General features: G+C 34.5%; 3 protein-coding genes across 5 annotated transcripts in view; 2 read left to right on the top strand and 1 right to left on the bottom strand.

The window, feature by feature from the left end:
• LOC121735193 (PTB domain-containing adapter protein ced-6) overlaps positions 1-5275 on the bottom strand; it is a 72318-nt gene extending 67043 nt beyond the window's left edge. Inside the window, exons 1-2 of one of the 2 annotated variants that reach the window (XM_042125934.1) lie at positions 5168-5275; positions 4986-5081 (exon numbers count right to left, since the gene is read on the bottom strand). The gene's annotated coding sequence lies outside the window, so the exon portion shown is untranslated. Of the gene's footprint in view, positions 1-4985; positions 5106-5167 lie in introns of those variants that run through there. The other variant, XM_042125942.1, reaches the window with a different exon arrangement.
• Positions 5276-6522: 1247 nt separating this feature from the next.
• Positions 6523-12266, top strand: LOC121739628. Its single transcript, XM_042132134.1, has 7 exons — positions 6523-6587; positions 6938-7049; positions 8355-8427; positions 8784-8899; positions 10765-10898; positions 11148-11597; positions 12168-12266. The coding sequence occupies exons 1-7, from the start codon at positions 6577-6579 to the stop codon at positions 12247-12249; spliced, it is 978 nt and encodes a 325-aa protein (XP_041988068.1). The 5' UTR covers positions 6523-6576; the 3' UTR covers positions 12250-12266.
• A 924-nt stretch (positions 12267-13190) lies between these two features.
• LOC121739820 lies at positions 13191-19092 on the top strand. 2 transcript variants are annotated; one of them, XM_042132400.1, is made up of 5 exons: positions 13191-13252; positions 13455-13774; positions 13905-15726; positions 15882-18654; positions 18771-19092. In XM_042132400.1, exons 2-5 carry the CDS (start codon positions 13540-13542, stop codon positions 18828-18830), a joined length of 4890 nt encoding a protein of 1629 aa, XP_041988334.1. In that variant the 5' UTR covers positions 13191-13252; positions 13455-13539; the 3' UTR covers positions 18831-19092. The 2 variants fall into 2 exon arrangements, with proteins under 2 accessions (XP_041988334.1, XP_041988333.1); XM_042132399.1 differs by having other exon boundaries at positions 15882-19092.
• The last annotated feature ends 4816 nt before the right edge of the window (positions 19093-23908 follow it).

Raw genomic sequence — 23908 nt, 5'->3', positions numbered from 1 at the left:
TCTATAAGGATAACTGTATTTCTACAATTGGCAATTTAACATTTAAATAATATGTCGTTCAGGATTCTTGAAACCGTTACGCGAATTTCAAAAGTTATTGTCGAGTTTCTCAAGCCTACATGATGACTAATACAATGTACAATACAATGCATATATGTGCATTTCCCTAACAATTGTGTACAGGCATTGTAATGTAATAAAACAATGACAATGTAAGTAGTACCAAAGTAACCGAAAGTAACGGTAATCTTGACGCCATATTGTTAAATTCAGAAGAACGGATTTTAGACCATACAAAAGTTAGGCATTGTATTTAGAAGAATCCGTTTATAACATACTTACAAATAGATAGAACTAAAGTATTTTAAGATTTTTTTATAAAATTGGCACGACATTAAACAGTAACTAACAGTAAGTAAATCTTTACAATTATGGGTAAATCAATTTACAATATGTTAATAACCATATAACAGAAATGCGATACCTGAGACCAAAGAAAGGCGGCCAAATTACCAATTATAGTAATACAAAAACTAGATGACGCCCGCAACTCCGTTGCGCCAAAATTCGTTTATCGCGCGGGAACCGTACATTTTACCGGGATAAAAAGTATCCTATGTCCTTTGCCGGGACTCAAAGTATCTCCATACCAAATTTCAGCCCAATCGGTTCAGCGGTTCGGGCGTGAATAGGTAACAGACAGACAGACAGACAGACTCACTTTCGCATTTATAATATTAGTATGGATAAACAGACGAACATATAACCTCCTCCTTTTTGGAAGTCGGTTAAAAATGGCTTCGACTTACGGCTGTTGCAGCAAAAGCCTTGAAGCGACCTTTGACGTTCAACGGCGACAAAATCAGACATTTTCATAGAAGGCCAGGCACGAAAGTCTCTGATATCATTGTTCGTGCAAAAACCATTATACTAACTACTGTGCACCGCTCTATCGGGTGGAATAAATTATAAATGTTGTAACTGTTACACCAATTCTAATATACAATGGTCTAATACTAGCTAAATTCTAAACCAAGAGGCTGGTTGTAAAACTTCATAGGTACTTATATATGTATTTGATATTATGTAGTTTTGTGACTTGGAGAGTCGCAAAACTACGTTTGGGATTTAGATGGAATTTAGCAGATCACTACTCAGATACTTTATCTGAGTAACAAGAATATCGATTAAGTATTGTTTTCGTCTATTCTTAACCGATTACCAAAAAAGAGGAGGTTCTATGTTAGGCTGTATATCTTTTTTTTTTTTACAAAAGAATATCCTCGACGACCAAAGTTTCCGGGACTTTCATTTACCTAGTAACCATTTATATCTGTGCTTTCATATTGAGTTTCACGGCAAGAAGTCAACATAGTAAGTGGTCCCTTTCAAGAAGAGGATAAGACATTGTCCTTCACGTTTCTCCAAGTTACAACCGCTATCAATTGACAACGCCCAGTAGTCAGCACACGTTGTCAACTGTACACTCACGCAATCTCTACATTTATCTCAGATGAATCATTCACCTGTGTTGCTCTTAGTTCTTACAAGGCAATGCACTCATGTAAAATACTCTCAGGAAAACGCGTGCAATTTTCAAAAGAATGTATCGTGTATTAGTAAACAAACGGCAAAAACAGAACAAAAGACATAGAAAACAATGCAATCCAATAATGCGGAATTTAAATGGGTTTGACGAATAGCGTTAATCGTTTTCGTCGGAAATATTGCCTATAGTAACCTAGCCTAGCTACTTATATGGTCATTGGTCACCTTATACGTGCGGCTGAAATCACGAAAAAGTTGACGTGGAAATCCAAAGATTCAAATACTGGATGTATGTTGCGGACCTAATAGCTAGTAGGTATTTTAAAATCAATATAAAAAGAAATGTGGCACTTTCTCGGCTTACATGCTTTCAATTGGTTACACTACTCACACTAAAGTGTTTAATATGTATATAGATATTACATATATCGAATCAAAACATCACATATTTGAATACTAGATGCAACTCCGTTGGTCTAAAATTCGTTTATCGGGCGAATACCGCACATTTTTCTGAGATAAGATTAATCTTAATGTGTCCTTTTCCGGGACTCAAAAGTTCAACAAAATCTGTTCAGCAGTTTGGGCGTGAAGAGGTAACAGAAAGATACACTTTCACATTTAAAATATTAGAATGGATACCGTACCCAATGTCATATGCCTTGGATGTTTAGCATAAGTACTTATATGCTTCGGACCTAAATGGCGAACCTTATGAGATGCAATAAAAATAAAACGTTTTACAAGTAGGAATTGCTTAAACTGGCTATAAAATTTTATAACAGGTTTAGGGCTCCGTCCTAATCAGTCTAATCAAGTATGAAACCGAAATAGAATCGGCTAAACATATTATAGTTACTTAGTTGGCTACACATACCTGTAACATCTATGATCTATTAGATTGTATTTTCTGAAAAATCGGCGTTTTGTAGCATGCTTAGGTTTTTTTTCGTATCGATTAAACTTTAAAAATATTCTTTAGATTTCCTTCGCCTAAAAGCAAGAGTTAGTATTTCTGGCAAATACGACCTGTTAGTGTGACTGTGTTAGTTCAGTTAGACTCAGAGAACCATGCCTCTATTCGGTACTATGTTTTGCCTGTATGTATATAAACTATAATGTAATAGTAAGAAACTTCAAGGCCGGTTAAGACCAAGGACTATGTCTTGTCCCTGCTCATCATAAAGGACCTTTGTGGACTTGTTCTTCAAGGTCAGAAGGATTAGGTTTCCATTGTTGCACTAAACACTAGATAATGAAGAGTTTAGGGTTACCTATGGGAATTGCAAAAGTGCGTCAATGCACTTAACGTCTAGAACTCTCTAAAACGTAGAGTATGATGAAATGGCGTCCGATTTCAGCTTCGCAGTTTGTAGTACATAATGATAATAATTAATCTTTTGGATAAAGTAATAATTCTCTCCTTAGAGAGAATTATTACTTTATCCTTAATAATTCTCTCCTTAGAGAGAATTATTACTCTATCTAAACATATAACATATTATCTAAAGTTTTTCAATTTGTTTCAACTTGTTGTTCGAAATGAAAAACTAAAAAAAGATTGAAGAAAACCTTCTCTTTTTAGGGTTCCGTACCCAAAAGGTAAAAACGGGACCCTATTAGTTATTACTAAGAGTTCGTTGTCTGTCCGTCTCGCGCGTCTGTCTGTCTGTCTCCAGGCTGTAACTCAAGAACAGTAATAGCTAGAGAGTTGAAATTTTCACAAGTTGTGTAGGTATATCCGTTGCTGCTATAACAACTAATACTAAAAATAAAATAAAATGAATATTTAAGGGCGGCTCCCTAACACATTTTTTGGCCTAATTTTGCTCTATAATGGTATGGAGCCCTTCGTGCGCGAGTCCGACTCGCACTTGGCCGATTATTTACTTTTATTAAACAATATTTTTGTGAGGTATACCTACCTTTTTAGTATCATTATGTATGACGTATTTTATCCGCCTGATTTTTTTATATAATTATTTAAAATATTTAATTGTAATCTCCAGCAATGATATACTTAGGCTGGGTTGCACCAGAGGCGTGGTTTAAGTTAAAGTTTTGGTTATAGTTAAGGCTAAATTTAACTTTAACATTAACTTTGACCGGAGAAATTGACAGATGACAGCTGCCCCAACAAGGTTATAAATGAATGTGGGCAAAAATGGCGTTTTTGTATGATGACAGCGTTAGTTCCTTTTTTCGCCACGTGCATTTAAAACCTTGTCGAGCTCTATGGTTATGGTTGAACATGGCGTCTTGATGGCGTCCATTTTTAACTTGGACCAAAGATTTGACATTTTGCATTGTAGTTAAAGTTATAGTTAATTAAAGTTACAGTTAAAGTTAGTTGGTGCAACCCACCCTTAGTAGTAACTAGTAATAGATAGTACAACGCCATCTATTGCCAGCTAACATAACTAAACATAATTTGTTATGAACTTATGATGCGAAAAATTACCGAAAACATCAGTCAACTGGTTGCATAACAAAAAGCGGTTTTTGCAGGGTTTTCTATGGTTAGTGGTTACGTATAATATTATTATAGTGTATAACAACAAACTGATGAGATCATGATGAGTGCCTAAATGATACAGAAAAATAAAGAAACCTTTATACTTAAATACATTCAACCAGAAAACGATGATGCTACATTACCTTAATTCAATTAATTTTTCTCCATTTTCAATTACCAATTACAAGTTTTAAAGATACTTGTTACTTAATATTGTTGAAGCCCTAGGCTTTACTTTTTTGTTTCTGTATATTTTTATATAGAAACAAAAAAGTAGAGACTATAATAACGTTAGAGGCCTAAAAAGGCCTTTTTAGGCCTCTATTACGTTATTATTAGAAGTGGTTTATTGGCTTTTAGGATGTATCATGTAAACTAATACCTTAGAGGGAGAAAGGCTCGGTTCTAATAATTGTTAGCAGTAGACTTTTATCTATTATAGATAGATAGAGTCTTATTATACCTAATATAGTATGAGAGCACTAGGTGGCAAATACTAATTTGAATAATATTAACAATCGCTACAACAATAATAATATACTAGTTCGCAGTTATTTATATACCTAACCGGCTACCAATTACGTATTCAATTACATACATGTAATAAGAGCAGAATGTTATATTTCCACAACATTAAAAAAATCATAAAATTTTGACACAAATAATTTCTAATACGACGGAAAATAAATTTGTTTTTTAATACATTAGCAAAACAACTACTAAGGGACAACATGTTTTTGCGATGACCATTTTTTTACAAATCTATTTTTGGACGAAATCGTATTCTATCATTTAAATGAAATCAAATTTAGAATGTACTGACGTAGAAAGGAAACAAAAACGTTTCATTTCACTCAACAAAATGCCGAGTACAGTTCAGCGCGATCGTAGAGAAAGCGGCCGCTATATAATAAAAACTTACCTGATAAACTCAAACCACAGTCGATTTCACTAAACTGACGACTACTAAACACTTTTTTTTAAAACAAAACTTCGTTTTTTACACAAACAATGCGACCTGCGAAAGAAAATCCACCATTACTTTTTACATAACCGTTACCTGCCTCTTTAACCGGTTTTTATAATTTCTATTATGAAACTCACTCGTACTGCGACTTATATAGACATGAAGGTGTTAACTTTTATTAATTTCCTTTGTGAATACTTAAAACGGTCGAGGTAGCCGTGCACGCGGGGGGCCGGTCGGTTTTGTACTGCTAGGCTGTGGCGCGACTCGCGAGTCGCAACCGCAGAGGTGAGAAACGTTGACTGGTTTTAAAAGAGGCTTTGTGCGCAGTCGACGGAGGTAGCTCTGCGCCGGAGCCTACCTCTATGGTGTCCCCGTAAGGTGGAATGTCCTGCGCTCCCCGCTCGACGCGAGCACAGCTAACTTTGCTGCGCGACCTCATCACGATAAATCTTGTACAATGGCGTATTTATCGGCGTAAAGAATAAATAATCAGCCAAGGGCGAGTCGGACTCGCGCACGAAGGGTTCCGTACCGTTATAGAGCAAAAATTGTGTTTTTCGAATGGGAGTCCCCCTTAAATTTTTATTTTATTTTAATAATATTAATAATTATTGAAGTAGACATATAAATAAGCCTCATGTGAATATATCTAGTGCCTATCTATTGCCATTATCGATATCGAGCAAAAAATGCCAAAAAAATCACGTTTGTTGTATGGGAGCTCTCCTTAAATATTAATTATATTTTGTTTTTAATATTTGCTGTTAAATAGCGGCAACAGATATACACAATCTGTTAAAATTTCAGAAGTCTAGCTGTAGCGATTCTTGAGACAGTCTGGAGACAGACAGACGGGCGGACAGACGGACAGACATCTAAGTCGCAGTAATACGGTCCCGTTTTTACCCTTTGGGTACGGAACCCTAAAATCATAATTGAATGTGATTTTTTTGTACGAAGTTGTCGCACGTTCTAATGATAAAGTTGAATGGGATTGTAGAGTTCGCAAGATTGTTTGTTAAGGAAATATTATAAGAACAATGAAAATCTAGCCTTATATCTTTTATCTACTTTATTATTTAATTTATAACTATCGTTAATTCTTCCATTAACTTGGGGTTATTTTTTTTTATTTAACATTAATTGAATGAAGGTAGAGCATTCATTAATTTAAGTGGTAGAGTTCACTCTTTTTACAATAAACTGTAACATAACGCATATATATTTTATGTTTTGCATGGTCATCGATATTAGATAATAGCTGTGTACTGTACAATGATAATTACGATACTGAAAAGGGATTCTTTACACATTTTAGAATTCCAAAAAGTTTTAAGTAGGTCTATAGTAGTCACTGATCTCCATTATAGTACTTGTATAATGGAGGTCAGTGATAGTAGTCCTTACAATCTTCGCCTTTAATGCAATCACTTAAAAATATTACCAATTTTTATCTGTATTCGGATAGATATTTGACGAGGCAAGACAGAATACGTCAAACTAATGTTAATAATAAAATCCCTTTTGATAAATTCTATTTAGCATGCCGTATAGGTGGGTATATTGTAGAGCTAGAAAGCAAAGTGAGGTTATTACTTATGAGATACAATACAGCAACAACAATATAATTTAACTAACTATAGAATGGCGACCACAACCACATTGGGCAGTTCGTTTATCGTGGTGGGAACCGAACATTTTTCGCGACAAAGATTAGTCAACTACGCGGGCATATTATCTCAATACCCGAAAATTTCAAATGTATCCGTCTATGCTTTGCGTCTCATCAATTGTGGAGACGCATAGCATAAACAAGGAATTCCTTAGAATCGCTTCAGCAATTGAAGCGAAGAGTCGACAGACTGACACAACAACATCAGTATTAACCATGTCATCACTTCCAGTTGCTCAAAATGCAAGTTCACAGCGAATTTCGAAAGTGCTCTGAAGATGCACAAGCAGCTGCATCATGACATCAGCGGCTGCAGCAACGACGGAACTCCAAAATCTACTAAAGTTAGTACTGTACCAGATCTTATCTAGACATGAGTCAAAGGCAGTCTATCTTCACCGACTTCGCTTTAGGAGACTTTCCTTTTCTTTTCAATATAGATATCTGTTTTTCTTCTCAATATGATCTCATATGTTACATAATATAGAAAAGTCTATAGAAATGGTTGACGCTGCTAGACATAGCCTTTTAGGATTCAGCGAGCCTTTTAGGGTTCAGTTAGCCATTACTAAGACTTCGATGTCTGTCCGTCTGTCTGTCTCCAGACTGTATCGCAAGAACCGCTAAAGCTAGACTTCTGAAATTTTCACAGATTATGTATTTCTGTTGCCGCTATGACAACAAATACTATAAACAAAATAGATCAAATATTCAAGAGGGGCATAGATCAAATATTCAAGGGGGGCTTGGGAGCCCCCCTTAAATATTTGATCTATTTTGTAAACGTGATTTTGACTTTGACTACATAAGATACAATAAACCATAGACTTAATATATAGCATTATAGGTTTATGCAATAAACGTGATTTTTTTTTGGCTTTTTTTGCTCTATATCAATAATGGCAATAGGTAGGCATTTGAATTTTTCACAAAGGCCTTTATTATATGTGTATTTTAATATTTTATAATAATATTAAAACAAAATAAAAATTTGAGGGGGCTCTCATACAAAAAACACATTTTTGCTCTATAACGGTACTGAAGTCTACGTGCGCGAGTCCGACTCGCACTTGGCCGATTTTTAAATTTAATACATACATAATACTGTTTACTATTGAGGGATCTCCCTTACTTATTAATAAGTCTTGTATATTTTTTTTATGAAATAAGGGGGCAAACGAGCAAACGGGTCACCTGATGGAAAGCAACTTCCGTCGCCCATGGACACTCGCAGCATCAGAAGAGCTGCAGGTGCGTTGCCGGCCTTTTAAGAGGGAATAGGGTAATAGGGGAGGGTAGGGAAGGGAAGGGAATGGGGGGGGGGGGGGGGGAAGGGAATAGGGTAGGGGATTGGGCCTCCGGTAAACTCACTCACTCGACGAAACACAGCGCAAGCGCTGTTTCACGCCGGTTTTCTGTGAGAACGTGGTATTTCTCCGGTCGAGCCGGCCCACTCGTGCCGAAGCATGGCTCTCCCACGCATTTTTGTGTATCATTGAATATCAGCCCCCCTTTAAGACCATCTGTAGAGTGTAGACCACGTGTAGACTGTAGTCGTTTAACGTTCTCTCTCGTCGTGTGTACTTACTAATAATGAAAATACTTATGGACTGATCTGACTTGACTAATTTTTAATACGAACCTTTCAGAAATTCTACACCATACCAAAAGAGTCGCAGAAAGAACAAGTATTTCCAATTAAACCGAAAAGAAGTCTGAGATGTAAGTGAAAAACAATAATTTTATTTAACTATACTGTACTGCTACTTCTTTTTTTTTAATAGTTATTCAATAAACTTAGTTTGGTAGGTAAAGTACAACGAAGTTTTTGATAGGTAACCTACAACTTACAAGGTTTGCTTGCTTTTTTTTGGCACGTATGGCAGAAGTCATAATTATTTTAGACATAGACCCCGAAGTCTGTCTTCTTTGTCTCTCGAGTAATAAATACGTAAGTATTCAATACAATATTTTTTGTATTGAATACTTACGTACCAATAAAACTGAGGATAACACCACAGCACAACATACCATACAGTACAAAATCTGCATTCAAAACTGAAATCTTCATCTTGCAGCACTTACCCGCTCACCATCAGCCACTCGGCTGCTGGATAAGATCCGCATGCGACTGTGTAAGAGCAAACTCTTCTCCCATCCAGAAGAAGCGACAGAAGAGCAGAATTTCATAGACGTAAGTTTTTGAAACACTGGCAAAAAGGTAACGGACATGGTCAAACATATTTGGATGTAGGCCTCTGGGGTTACTATTGTCCGTAGGAGGTATATACTCGTATCAGGTGATTCATCTACTTGTTGGTCTCATTTCTTTACCTTACCTTACCTTTAGCACCTTACGCAAGCTATTCTTACAAGTAATGTAATCAATAAAGATATTTTGATAACATTGTAGTACTTAACTGTCCCGTAACCCGTTACTAAAATGTTATTAAAATCTCTTTCATTAAAATTTACGTCATTTACGTGCATGAATGTAAGCACATTCCATGAAGTCTCCGGAAAATTGGGGAATGAGGAGCGGTCCAGCATACCTACACTGACGGCCAAATTCATTTATGATTAGTTAGTAGCTGATTGCCTATTTTTAACCCCCGACAAAAAAGAGGGGTGTTATAAGTTTGACGTGTCTGTCTGTCTGTTTGTCTGTGTGTGTATCTGTCCGTGGCATCGTAGCATCTAAACGGATGGACCGATTTTGATCTAGTTTTTTTTGTTTGAAAGCTGACATGATCGAGAGTGTTCTTAGCAATAATTCATCATCGTCAGCCTGCTCAGTGCTGGACAATCAGGTTTTATCTGGTTCATGAAAGGCCGTTAGCAACTTGTATTCGTTTAATGGGTTTCTTATTTCATTCTAGTTCGTGACATTTGTGAATATGCAATATACGTATACACATATTAATGGAAAGTTGACCAGGTGCTGCAGCATCACCTGGTAATCAATAGGATATCCAACTCCTCGCCAACTTAGAGCAGAGGTTTTGTGTTTGGGCTCATTTTAATTGCGACAACCAGTAGGAAGTAGATAGACAGTAAATATTTACATGCTGCTGCTGCAGCATCGCCTGGATTCTATAGGAGCCGAGCTCCGTATGAACCCAAAGTGGAGGAGGTAAAAAGGACATTGATGGATGGTAATTACGTTGATAGGAATTATTCTGCACTTTAACCAACACAAGTTTAAAAAGTATGAAATAAAATTAAATTAAGAAATTAAAAAAAACTCCCGCCAAGCAACTTTCAAAAGTAATGAAATAATATTTACTGCCTTTAAGTTCAAATAATTCCTAACTTGTGTAAAGTAATAATATTTTAGTCCATAATTGTTGTCAAGGTGTGTCGGGGGACCGCTAATGTAGATGTTTGATTTGAGATTTAACATAACATTATAGGGATCAGTTCACAGCGAACCGAATGGAGATAATCAGCGACTTGGCGGTTGTAGGTTGGTGTTTACTTGGCGGTCCCCCGACACACCGTGACAACAATTATGGACTAAAATATTATTACTTTACACAAGTTAGGAATTATTTGAACTTAAAGGCAGTAAATATTATTTCATTACTTTTTAAAGTTGTTTGGCGGGGGTTTTTTTAAATTTCTTAATTTAATTTTGGCTTCAATGTAGTCGGGTATAAAACATTTTGTTGTATAGTAAACTCCGCGTTGCGCAGAGTTCAAAAAGAATATACTTAGTATATACCTAAGGATAAATTATTTTCTTTCTGAACTTTATACATTGCGGGAAAACCATATTTTGTTCACACCTGTTTCTTGTTAATATAAGTTATACATACATGTAACATGCCTACAATAATTAATAACCTAATGGGAATAGTTTTGTTCTTACTCGTCATACCTATACATAGATGATAGAAACATGTACTCACCATGTACTACTGTTGAGTTAAATAAAATATCTTTTTATTCAAAATGGGTATCATGATACACTTTTTAAAAGTCGAACGAAGAAACTACGTTGCCTACCACCGGTTGTTATTGGTATTAATAATATTATGTTTCCTATATTGTTTTCAGAGTGAAAATACACATTACAAGTACCCTTCAAAAATATTAGAGGTAAAACCTGAGGCGGTGGTAAAAGAAGCTCCTTCGACGGAAAAGCCTAATGAATCTTTCGGTTGCCATCTATGCTCGTTAGTAGCTGATAGGTGTGTTGATTTTTAATATAACTTAACTTAGTCGAAAGAACTGTAGCTCGGTTACCGAACACGTAGGAATTTGGCCATTGACCTATAACTACTTATTCATATTCTATCACTATCTCGCGTACCTTATGCAATGAGAAAGTTAAATATTAAAGAGAATTCGCAAGAAATAGCAAGATTCTACGTGTTGGGTGAGGGCTGCATAAATAATTGTCTGTTATAGAAGTTACCACGATATCAATTTGTTTCCAGAATAACTGTTTTAGATAGGCATCTACTGAACGATCATAAAATTGGCATGGACAATCTCCTCAAGTTAGTCATGGACAAAACTAGAGATGGGCTCACTGATGATAACTCAAGACAAAATTACGAACAACGAAAATCTTATTACAAGCTATCGGATGAAATAATGAATACTGGACATACTAAAATGTTTAAAGAGGCAGCATCAAATACAGATTTGAAGTGGACAGACATACATTTAGACGAGTCCACAAACGCTTTGAAGGAAATAGAAGATATTTTTGATGTGTCCGGGAATGAAAATAGGGAAGTATTTGAAAAGATGAGAACACTAAATGAGTATATGAGCAGATTCCTTACCTCTTCGAAAACATTGAATAAGGTGTTATCTAAGGAACTAAGCCACAAAGACCTAAGTCGCCCAAACGATAGAGGCTTACGAATGGGTTTGGGAGAGTGAGTATCAAAACCTCTTATAATAATCTTACTAGATGTTTATCGCGAGAGGGAACCCTACATTTTTCCGGGATAAAAAGTATCTTATGTCGTTTCCTGGGTCTCAAAGTATCTCGACTATAACAAATTTCGACAAAATCGGTTTAGCGGTTTGGGCGTGAGGAGGTTATAACTGCCATACAAGTTACGGTATATCGGAGAGGTCACCTGTGAAATAATGCCTGCGGAGGAGTTACTCGAAAGAATTGATTTTCGATTTTGCGCCGCCGGTCGCCGCCTGCGTAGGCTCAAAAAACTGCACAGGTCTATTCCCACACACATTCCGGTCTACCTGCGCAGGCATACTTGCACAGGTGGACCTCTCCGGTGGACCGTAGCGTGTATGGCAGCCATTACATTACAGACAGACAAACAGATATGGTAGGTAGTTATTTGGTCGGAATCACAAACATTTTACAATCATTTGTTACTGTTATTACGACGTAGCTTATATCCTCTTTGAATCTGTTATCTGATCAAAAGTAGGACAAATGAAAAGGCTTTTTTTAATTATTGTTTTTGTGTTTCTAGCCAGGAGCCAAGAACACGGTTGGATGAAGGTTTTGGGGGAGATAAGCAAAGATTTGAAGACAATCCATATTTTTATGAATAACTCTATTAAACCTAACTCTGTTTGTAATATAATACTATATTATAAATTATATTATTGTTTTCGTATAAAAATGTTGGCGTATTTATTTTTAAATAAGAAGTCACAGAGTTTTGGCCGTGTGTAAGTAAGTCTAACTGCCGCACTCAGAGTGGAACATTAATTACTTAAATGCAATTAATTCAAAATTTTGACATAAGCCCCATACATTATCTGTCAAACTCTTCATTAAATTGAAGGTTAATCATAATTAAATGTCTCTGAGTATGGCGCGATGGCGGTAAAATAATGACGGTGTGCGTTTTGAACCCTTTACATTATTATTGGCTACCTACTAACCTCAAAAACAACAAGTCACTAGTATATTAATTATATATCTAGATTTTGAGGGGGGGGGGGGGAATGTACAATATTATAACCACTCCTCTCTTCTATCCTCTTCCCCTAACCACTCATGCAATTATTATCAGGCAAACTTGCCTATAAGCTCTATGGTACTTATACAGGAAGGAGAATAATATCATTCTTAAACTTCTTCACGTAAGTCTCAACATGACATTTATCTAAACATCTGTCATGTAAAAAGTAACTGAAAAATTCTAGTGAATTTTTGGAAAAAAACTAAAAATTATTAAATAAATTTTCAGTAAGTATGAGTAATGTAATATTCTGAGTTTCAGGAACTTAGATCGTAGCAGTAAGCTTTAATTTTTTTTATAATAATTTCTTGGGTTTAGTGAATATTGTTAATACTTTTAGGCGTCCACGAATTTTGTCGCGGAGCCCTTTTATTATTCCCGATAATAAACAATAAGTACTTTAAGTTTTAATCAAGGATCCAATGATGAAAATTGAAATCTTAATTTCAATTTAGGTTTAAACTTTAAAGTAATATAAAATCATAATTTTAATACTAGATGCGGAGAACGTTACCTACAATATATTTCCGTCATAAAATTATTACTTTCTTAATTCCCGGGACGTATCCAGTATCCACGTACGAACGGTAAGACGATAGATAGTAATTAGTAACCCTTTCACATTTATGCCATGTTTTATTATTATTGCCTATATTTAAAGGTAAATACGATAGGTAGAGCATTTTTATTTACCTACGTAAGTTACCTAGGTGATTCATTTTCAATACCTAAAAGCTATACAAACCATAACTATACATATGTACACTGTACAAAACTTTTAACTTTCAGGTAAAGAACTGAAGTATTATTTACTTATGTAAAAATATTAGGTAAAAAAAAGTATGACATCATTCGATGAAAGATTTTGGACGAAATGAAAGACGCAACGTTTCATGGACTGAACAGTAAATGTTGGAATAAAATAAAGACATTGGACTTTTCATGTCAAGCCAGTCAAAAGAGTTATAGAAGTTCTATTTGTACATGCAGAAAACATAAGAAAACACAAATATTTAAAAGGAATACAAACTCTGAACAAAGCTCTATTGATTTAGGCGTTGAAAGAATCAAAGTAGTGCATAAAAAGAAAATTGTTGTATATTTACCAGGTACGTTATTCAATGACCAGCAGTATAATTACTAATTAATTATTCCAAAGGGAAAGCTAGTCTTTAATACAAAAAAAGTCTCGATATCATTTTATTGCTTTTTTGATAACGTTTTTTGATATGTCCACAGAAAACAAAGGAGTTCTGAACGTGACAAAAAACATATCATCAAAGTGTGTAGGAGGCTCGGTGTCAGATCAAAATACAGGTGATACTTTAAAAAATATTCAGAATAAACACACGCTAAAGGAAAGTTGCGAATTCAATAAACGTGAAATTAAAAGAAGTGATCCAAATACTCAACAAGGCTATATACAAACGAGGGTTCAGAGGGACATTCATGGTATCAAAAAAATATCAAACCCTAATAAAGAAACTAATAAAATAAAGAATTACCCTATTGAAACAAAAAATCGTGACAAATTGTCGTCGGATTCTTCAATAGAACGTATATACAATTTAGAATCTTCAACATCAGATACTTCTGAAATTCTGTCAATTTCTAACGATGATAAATTAAAAGGCTGTTATAGCTTGTCCTTAAAGAATAATAGTAAAAGTTGTAGACGTGAGCCTCAATCTGAATTAAGACGCCCAACGATTATAGAAAAGGCTAATGAAATTTTAAAACAAGGTTTAAGTTGGATAAGAGAATCTTCTAAGGACTTAATAGGCAGAGAAAATTTCACCAAAGCGATTAATAAGGAAGTTTCAGTAACCTCCTCTCCTCCTTCTTTAACAGCCCGGTCTGTATCCAGTACTAAATTTCTTAGTCCAAAAGCATCTGTAGTTAGTCCTAGTAAAACGGAAAGACTCAAAGACTCCAATAAAAAAGAAAAGAGTTTAAAAGAAGAGACAAAAGCAGAAGACGTACGAACAATGTTTAAGTTGTGGGAGAAAAAATTTAATTTTGAAGACGAAAGTAACATTCCAAATGCACCAAAAACTGGCAATGCGTCACTTTTAGAGGAGAAAGATATCGATATCTCAAAAAATAATGACTTAAAAGATACACAAGCACAAGACCACAAAAAGAGCAAAAATATATTTTCATTCTTTAGGAAAAAGAATAAAGACAAAAGCTCGTTTAAAGGAAAAAAGGTAACTGCTGGTCGTTGTGAGTTAGGCGATGGCATTGTTATCAAAATAGCTCTAGACGATAGTAGTTCAATTACATCAAGTAAGAAAATTGATGACACAAAAATCGAAAAAAATATTCTGCAACATTCTTGGCTTAAGAAATTTGTAACGAATTCAGGAGATTCACAAAAGAGTGTTCAATTGAGATGGGACAACAAAACTTATGGCACAAGTAGCAATACTATTTCAGAACTTAAAAATTATACCTTCCACGATGCTTCAATAATTTTACAATCAAATACTAAACTAAGTCCGAAAGTCACCTCGCGTGACGACAACCATCCAAAACACAGTGTGAATTTTAAACAAGACATAAAAGCTTGTATGATACCTAAGACTATTTGTCAAACTCCAGTCAATAAAAACTGTCACACACACGATAATAAAAAAATATTTCCAAGTAACAGCAAGAAGTTTAAAGCTAAATCAAAGAATCATATTGAAATCTTTCTACCCGCCTCTTCTAGGAACTCCAATAAAAGTTCAGAATACATAACGATTCACATACCTGAAGAATACTTTTCAGAAGATAGTGAAGACCAAAATCAATATACCGATGAAGAAGTATATAACATAGTGGAATATGAGTCTAATAAGTCAGATAAGTCATCTTTCAACATTTTGAAAGATGACAAAATTGCTCAGAAATTTCATACAGGAGATTATTTGCATAATGACACAAAGGAAAACAGACAAATATTTCAAGCCTGTAGAGGAGTCGTTTTACAGCAAAGTAATGCTTGTTTACCTAAAGTTATAAAAGTTGGTGTTATAACACACAGAGATAATATAACTTGTCTAGAAAAATCTATGTAAGTAACATTCATTTGTAACACGAATTTTATATAATAAGAAAATGAGCTTCATAAAATAAATTTATCATAATTATGCACAATTATTGTTATTAAGTAAAACAATAATATAAAAAAAAAATTAATAAAAAATAAAGCAGATATTATAATTTTAGGAAATCTCAAGATAATCCAAATGAATCGCAAAATCGTCAACCACAGAGAAAGTGTGATCTGGCTGAAAATTATTTACTTGATTATTGCAGAAACGTAATTCCTCATGGCTTGGACTTAGACACATCTCAAATTAGCGAATCCCAATGGCAGTTAATATCATTAAATAGTTCGGATAACTATTCTAATAGTGGTCAATGCACAGACCTTATTAATGTAATGTCATCCAAATCATCAACAGAACGAAGCTGTGAAGTAAGTAAAATAAAGGACTGGAAACAAATCCATACACACCATTTCTTTAGCAAAATCAGAAAAAAAACTTGCAGTCCTCTCCCTCCCTGCAATATTCGAACATGCCCTAAGGATTCAATAGAAGTGTGTAAGAAAAGAAAAATATATGCGTGCAGTAATAAATCGAAATGGGGAAATAATAGTATAGATGAAAAGCCCAATACCGATGGCAAGATATCTGCATATAGTACTGAAACTGACGAAAATTGTACCGATCCATGCACCGACATTAATGAAAGACCTCTAGATGGAATATTAAAATTCAAAGGAGTATCTGATTGTAGTAACTGCAAAAAAAATGAAAAACTGCCCAGAAAAGCTGCTACAGTTAATCCTGATTCAATCTGTCAAATACCACAACCACCATGCCTAGAAAAATGTTCAAGTGTACGAAATCCAATTTGTACTAAAACAAATTCACCGACATGCCACGCTCGTTCACCTGAATGTTTATCACAAGAACTTAAAGTTTCTCAGACAGAGCCATCACAAACCAAAGTGACCCAAACAAAGTCACACCAGGTCACGCCAAGCAGCTCTCACGCAATTTGTTTGAATGCAAAAAAATCAGACGCGAAACGTGAAACAGCTGATGAGACTTCTCAAATTGACTGTTTTTGTTCTGGTGAAGAAAATGTCCTACCGACATCTCAATCTACAGACCCTCTTAAAGAAACTTTGCCATCTGGACATTATGTTCCGCCTCCTGTATGTCCTTTAGATCCTAATAGTTATTGTTGCTGCAAGCCAAATAGCAGTTCATTTACTTCTAGAAGCAAAGCAACGATATCGTCCCCAAAAAATATTACTACAACATTCTATCAGAGATCGCTTAACATAAGTAACAGAAAGAAATGTAACTGTATAGGCAAAAGAAATATAGTAACTAGTAAATGTGCCCCAGATGATCCTAATTGTAATACAAATATGAATACTAAAAAAGACTCAAGTAATTTGTTGAATACAAAGCTTTCACCAAAATCATCTTCAAAGAAAGAGATAAATGACTCTGAAATGCGTGCTAGAGAGGATGGGAATTCAGAAGAGGCGAAGAAAGACGAAGAAGAAAGAAAAGACAACAAAAAATCTGCTTTGACTAAATCAGAGAGTGCCAAAGACAAATCTAATAAAATTGAAAGTATGAATAGTAACAAAAAATTTAGTACCAAAGAAAAAACAGATAAATTTGAAGGAATTAATCGTGACGAAATAGAAAGTACAAAACAAGAAACTAATGGAATTGAAGGAGTGAATCGTGAAGGGATTCCGAAGAAAAAAGAAGGTTCCAAAGAAAAAGCAAATAAAATTGAAAAACCAAATTGTGACGAAATACTAAACGACGTGTATAAGGACCCAACCCAGATGATAAAGGAACAAAAAAGCCTAGACAACAGTGGAATACAGCGTAAATTAAGTATATCAGATATTATTGAAATTAATATCTGTTTGAAGTTTAAGAATACAGGGGCCAGCAAATCCAGAATCAAACCTCAATATGCATACAATGTTGACGAAAAGTCAGACATCCAAAACATAAGCACAAACTATTTTCAAACCTGCCCAGCTAACGAAAACGAAGGTTGCCAAATAAAAGGTCAAACAGAAGATATGAACATTACTATAAACATTCAATCTGTGAGACTGAATTGCAATTCGTCAAATAATAATAGTCTAAGCAATGCAAGAATGTTCAAAACAGATAATTCAATAAATTATAGTGAACATTTCTTGCATGATCATCGCCCAACTCTAGATTTCACAAATTCCATAAATAAAGTTACATTTGCAAACGAGCAAATAGCAAATTTTGAAATGACATGTGGTACAGACTTTGCATCTTCAAAAGCAACTGATTCTTCCATTGTCATCAATGAAGACGTTACGGAAAATTATTCGAATAATAATAATACAACAGAAAATAATTCTGAGACTAGCGATTTTAATTCACATTATAAAATAGAAGTTATAAACGACCTTCAGAAAGAGATTGAAAAGAATGAGGACGCATTGAGTGCTAATGAATCCATTAAAGACATTGTAAATCGAAAACTTGTATCAATTTTGAAAAAACTTCAAAGAAATGAAAAGAAAGAAGTTTTGAAACAAATTTTGGAGATCGTAGGTAATATGAATTGTGAAAGAAAAGGAAAAAAAGTGAAACGAATTAAACATCTTATGCAGGCAGTTTTAACATCTGACAGCGAACACGATCAGGAAAATGATATAAAAAGTACAAGGAGACCTTTGGATAATCCGTCCAAAAATACATTAAATCATACTGGATGTTGTTATAACAAAAAAGTTAATGTTGAAGAGCAAAATTGCTGTTGCAATCAAATTGAGATTGAAACAAAAAACTGCTGCTGTAAAAATGTGGAAAGTGATAAAAAAATTTGCTACAAAAAAGTTGATGTTAGTAAAGAATCCAGCGAAATAGAACAAGGTATAAGTGCTCAAGAAGAAGAAAATTTAAAGGCAGAGGTAATACAAGATTCAAATAGTATTAAAATGGAATCAATTATTATGACAGAGGTGTCTACGACAATGGAATCGAGGGTAGTTAGCGGTTCTACTAAAATGGTGTCAAATATTTGCAGTCCTTTGAACCATACAAGGCAGAAGAAAGAAAAAGAGTTTGTATACTTGGCGAGCGATAAAGTTTTGTTCTTTCTATCAGATTCAAAAGATAATATAAGGAAAAACATTAATAGGAAACTGTGTAATAAGTCAGCACACGCTCTGCAGCTAAGAGAAACCAAGAAGGCGGTGTTAAAAATTTATTGCCAAAGAAGAATATCGAACTCTATTATTAAACTCCCAAAATTTATATCTCATAGACAACGGGCACCTCAACCATAAGCCATCAAATAGATATTTAGCCCACTATAAGAATTTATGGCTAACAAAGATAACGTTCATAAAAATGTCAGTGTATTTTTGTCATTTTGGTTGTGTTATATGGAAATATAAATAAAATTCGTTCTTGATATAACAATCATCTTTTTATTTAAATCAAAATATACAAAAGTACAAAATCACCTTATAAAACCAATTTAACAATTTTGTATTAGTGATACAATTATAAACTTATAATTATTTAAAACTACAGACCTGACTATTTTACCATGCTTTAGTTTTTTTTAACTTACCTTTATGCCCGTAGTATATAAGCCAAGTAAATAATAAGTTAACATAATTTTTCTATAAGTATATTTAGGACTATATTTTTTTTGTAAGTAGGTATTTTCTAACTCCATCCCTTTCTACACCATTAAATATATTAATCTGAAAAAAAAAGAAGATTAAAGCGTAACAAAATAAAAATGAATAGGTAATAATTCTCAGATACAATAGAGAATATTAGGCAAAGGTCTGAGTAGAGGGCGCTACTAGGACATACGGTAAATAATCCGACCAAAATCCGACATGTTATAGAATATTCGTATAGAGAATTGTCGTTAATGTCGAACAAAACTTTTTGTTTAATGTCTGTGCTTGACGCTTGTGCTGACGTCTAGCGTGAAAACATTGCAGTAATAGATGCTATTTTCAGAACTTAGTTTTTACTTTTTTTTTGTGTTCAGTCAGATTCAGATTCAGTCTGATGGTTAGGTAAGGCAAGTAGGGCTACATCTAGACGTAAGCTCGGGGTGTGCATTGAGTATTGACGGAAAGGCCATTTAGAAGGAACGAAATGCAATACAAAGAATATGGCCGGCTCCCATCCAAACAATCGTAACAATAAAAAATCATAAGTATATTTTTACGTATTTTCTTGGAGTGTTCGCCGCCAATTTCGTTCAATGGATGAAAAAAAAATAGACCTCATTTCTCTAACAAGCTAAAATTTATTTGTAGTTGACTGGCCACTTCATTTTATAGTTGCATTTTTAATTTACTATGCTAATAGTTAACACCCCTAATGAGAATAACATAAACTAAGTATTGTTGGTAATTAGCCTAAGAAAATTAAGCCGAAAATGGACGATCAGCGGAAATAATTCGTGTAGTTTTGAAAATCGCTACAGTTATTCCTTGAGATATCCAGATAAACATATCGAAAATCCCCAAGGGTGGGGGGTGAGCTAAAGGTGTAGGGGGGGGTCAAAGGACCCTTTTTTTAGATTTTAGCTCATAAGTCTAAAACCTGCACAAATAGCGTAACGGTTACTTCTAGGAAAACATTCTACATAAAATTTCCTTTAAATTTGATCCTATAATTTTTTTTTGTATGGTCGACACTTTAGAAGTTACAGAGTGTTCAACTTTATATAGGTATAAAAAATGAGACGGTTTTATAAATAAAATAAAATTGGTATGTTTTCAAAATGTATTCAAAACTAGAAAATAATAATTAGACAGTCTTAATTAAATCAATAATTTTCTTCTACTACATCATCATCATCTTCACCTTCTATATCTACCAAATCTACAGGTACGCCATTTGTACACGAACCCAAGCAGCCGTTGCATACTAGACTGCACGTGATACCAGCTTTTCGGCATCCACAATTACCAGTGCAATCACTTTTGCAGCGACAAAATATTGACTTCAGCACGGTGTCAGGAGCTGGAGGATCATGAGTGGTAACAGGCTCGAGGTTTCCATCAGCTCCTCGCTTCCATCCCCACATTTCAGGAGGCAGTGCGTTACCTAACCACTCTTGTACTTGGTGGAACACTCGGAATGAGTGAAATTTTGCTGATCCTTTTGTAGGTGGGAGAGAGGAAAGATCTGGTTTGGATTTGGTGCTGGATTTGACAAAAACTGAGTATCGATGTCTGTTAAGATCAAGCTGATCAGTGGCTGCACGATACATCGTCAAAAACATCCTTTCTCCTGACTCTGCTATTTCTTCAGATGTTGATGTTGGATTGTAGAAGATGGCGGCAATATCCTTGATTTTTGGTTTTTGATCAAATAGCTTAACAACTGACACTTTGCCTTTCCTGTAAATAGCTGAAGTTGTGTCGCGCCAGGTAAGAAAGGAAAGAGAAGCATTTGCACTGCTTACGTATAGCGTCGTCCTTATCGCTCGTAGCTCTTCGATATTAGGCACACATACAAAACGTGTGGAAAGAGTGACTAGCATGGAATTAGTAAGAACTTCGTACAGCTGGAAAGCTTACTGTGCATTAAGCATGCGACGAGCGAGAGGTCATTAATCTTGGTCTGTCCCTTTCAAACTAGTGTAACCATGCTTCTTGCCTATGTGTAAATCTTAAGACATTTTAAAAGAAAATCGCACAACTGAGAAGCTCAGTTTAGTAACAATTATTGAAATTAAATAATATTAAACTGAAGCAGGAAAGCGCAGTATTAAAACATGTCGTTTATATAATATTTATGCCTTATTTTATCGTTTTCTACGAAAAATGCTTTTTTCAATTTACTACCAATGTATTATCGTATATTTTACATGGCAATTGTGCGAAAGGGACAAACCAAGAAAATCGATTTCTCGCTCGTGCTCGCTACTATAAGGAGATATTAGTTAATAAAAATAATACTTTAGCACATGGAAGTAAGGTTCATTTTAATATTTCAAAATGATGAAGTAAGCCTTCCAGCTGTATAGTACTTCCTAATTCCATGGTGACTAGTCTAACGTTTTGTAATAATAGCAGCTAGGACAAATAATAATTATCTGTGAATAGCAGGTATTTGAATCAGAATAAGTTGTTTTCTTAGTCTCGGACGTTCGATGCGTGTTATTTTCGAGATTCGCACTTTTGAGGAATTTGACCCCCCCTGTAGTTCCTAAAGTATCGACCGTACAAAAAAATTTATAGGACATAATTTAGAGGAAATTTTAAGTAGAAAATTTTCCTAGAAGTAACCGTAATGCTATTTGTGCAGGTTTTTTACTTATGAGCAAAAACCTAAAAAAAGGGTCCTTTGACCCCCCCCTACACTCTTAGCTCACCCCCCACCCTTGAGGACTTTTGACATGTTCATCTGGATATCACAAGGAATAACTGTAGCGATTTTCAAAACTACACGAAATATTTCCGCTGATTTTATTAATTTGATCGTACTAAATATTATCTTAATTATACAAATTTATACACACCTTTTCTTTGGTAAATCATCACGTGCTATATCATTTACAGTCTTGTCTGTAAAATTAAAAAAAATAATTAGTTTGTTGTATGAACAAAGATGATTGCTGAAGGCCGATTCCAGTTAAAGTGAAAGCAATCACGTTTCGTTCTCACTCCATAGGAGAGATTGAAAATTACATTCGGAACAGGTTTAATAAGTAGAATCGTCCTTTTAAAACAAGTACAAAAGACGTGCACAGCTTACCTCGTACAAACCCAAAACCGTGTCAGTTAGCACATCAATTGTGAGATAGTGAACATACATACATCTATAAAACGCTGAGGGGGCATCCATATATTACGTCTTTTTCCCCTTACCCCATCCCCACTGCCAAGCTTAAGACATTATGCCCTAAACCTGGAGTCTCATTCACAATGCGTTAAGCGTTGTAACTTATAAGTTGTAATTTATATACCTATAACATGTATTCCCCCTCCACTTTCCCTATGACATAATATCTGGATGAACCCTAAATAAGTACCACTCAATTATTCAGTGCAATATAAATTCTTTTGTTTTTTAGGACTCCTTATCTATTTATGGAAAAATTTAATATTATAATATTGTATCTTCATTTTTTTTTCTTGTAATATATTTTCATGATTATATTTTCATACGAATTATCGATTTAATATAATTTCTTATAGTTTCTTATACACAAACATGTTATTGACATTTTCATCCTGGGGTAAGTACCGGTAGGATTATGGAAATATCCACTTTAAAGTGTGTAAAATATAAAATATTAATTACTAAAGGAATCATAAAAATAAAAACAGTTTAACGTTGAAATACACGTTTAATCGATCATTCTCGATTTACAGAATAAGTACGTTCTCATGCTGTGGATTCGCCGAGTGGAGCGTTTAATGTTGCACACGCTAGATGGCGCCGAACACAAATGTTTTTTTTTTTCTTAACAAAACTGGAGATAACAAAAATTATTACAAGTAGCAATAATTTTTTTCTATTTATTGCACATAAACATTTATAATAAACGGTTGTCAATTATCTAAGGTTAATAGTAACAGATACAATTCAAGGCTGAACCAACGCTCCACTGGGAATCCACAGCTTTACATATACATTACAACATATAGCACTAGCAAACAACAGGACGAATACAAAAACGCTGTACATTACATATTTAACAACAACCATATCTATTGATCTGAACAGTTTTAAGAGTAGACATTTTTCAGTGGAAATATACTTTACTTCACTCTAGGTGGTAAACGATTCAAAATTTTGTGAACTAGTCAAATTTAAATTACAAAATAGTTGTCCATTTATCAAAACAACGGACGGTGAAGCTAGTACACTACATACAAACAGTAAACGTTAGAACAGTTTTTAAACAAATTCAAGCCTGATTCACAATGCCTAATTCGACTCGGATTCGACATTTTATTCGCAATAGCCAATAGACTTGCGCCGCGCCGAACGTTTACCAATAAATCAGAAATTGTGAATAGTCTCGCAGTCGCAGAATTTAACATATTAAGTATAAGTAGAGAGATATTTTCATTCTCAAAAGGATTAATATTTTGTACGTTGGCACAACGTTGAATCTACATAATATTACCACTGAAAAAGGACGTATTTACAACAAGTCTAAGCTACGGGTCC

The sequence above is a fragment of the Aricia agestis genome, chromosome 2, assembly GCF_905147365.1.
Source record: "Aricia agestis chromosome 2, ilAriAges1.1, whole genome shotgun sequence".
NCBI classification, from domain to species: Eukaryota; Metazoa; Arthropoda; class Insecta; order Lepidoptera; family Lycaenidae; genus Aricia; species Aricia agestis.
Note: the sequence above shows the minus strand (reverse complement) of the source record. Positions and strands in the feature narration are given on the sequence as shown.

Coding starts and splice junctions, on each gene's coding strand:
- LOC121739628 (XM_042132134.1), top strand. Junction 8,900..10,764: donor AAGAGCAGAATTTCATAGAC/GTAAGTTTTTGA, acceptor TATTGTTTTCAG/AGTGAAAATACACATTACAA. Junction 11,598..12,167: donor TTACGAATGGGTTTGGGAGA/GTGAGTATCAAA, acceptor TTGTGTTTCTAG/CCAGGAGCCAAGAACACGGT.
- LOC121739820 (XM_042132399.1), top strand. CDS start 13,540: ATGAAAGACGCAACGTTTCATGGACTGAACAGTAAATGTTGGAATAAA. Junction 13,775..13,904: donor AATTGTTGTATATTTACCAG/GTACGTTATTCA, acceptor ATATGTCCACAG/AAAACAAAGGAGTTCTGAAC. Junction 15,727..15,881: donor ACTTGTCTAGAAAAATCTAT/GTAAGTAACATT, acceptor TTATAATTTTAG/GAAATCTCAAGATAATCCAA.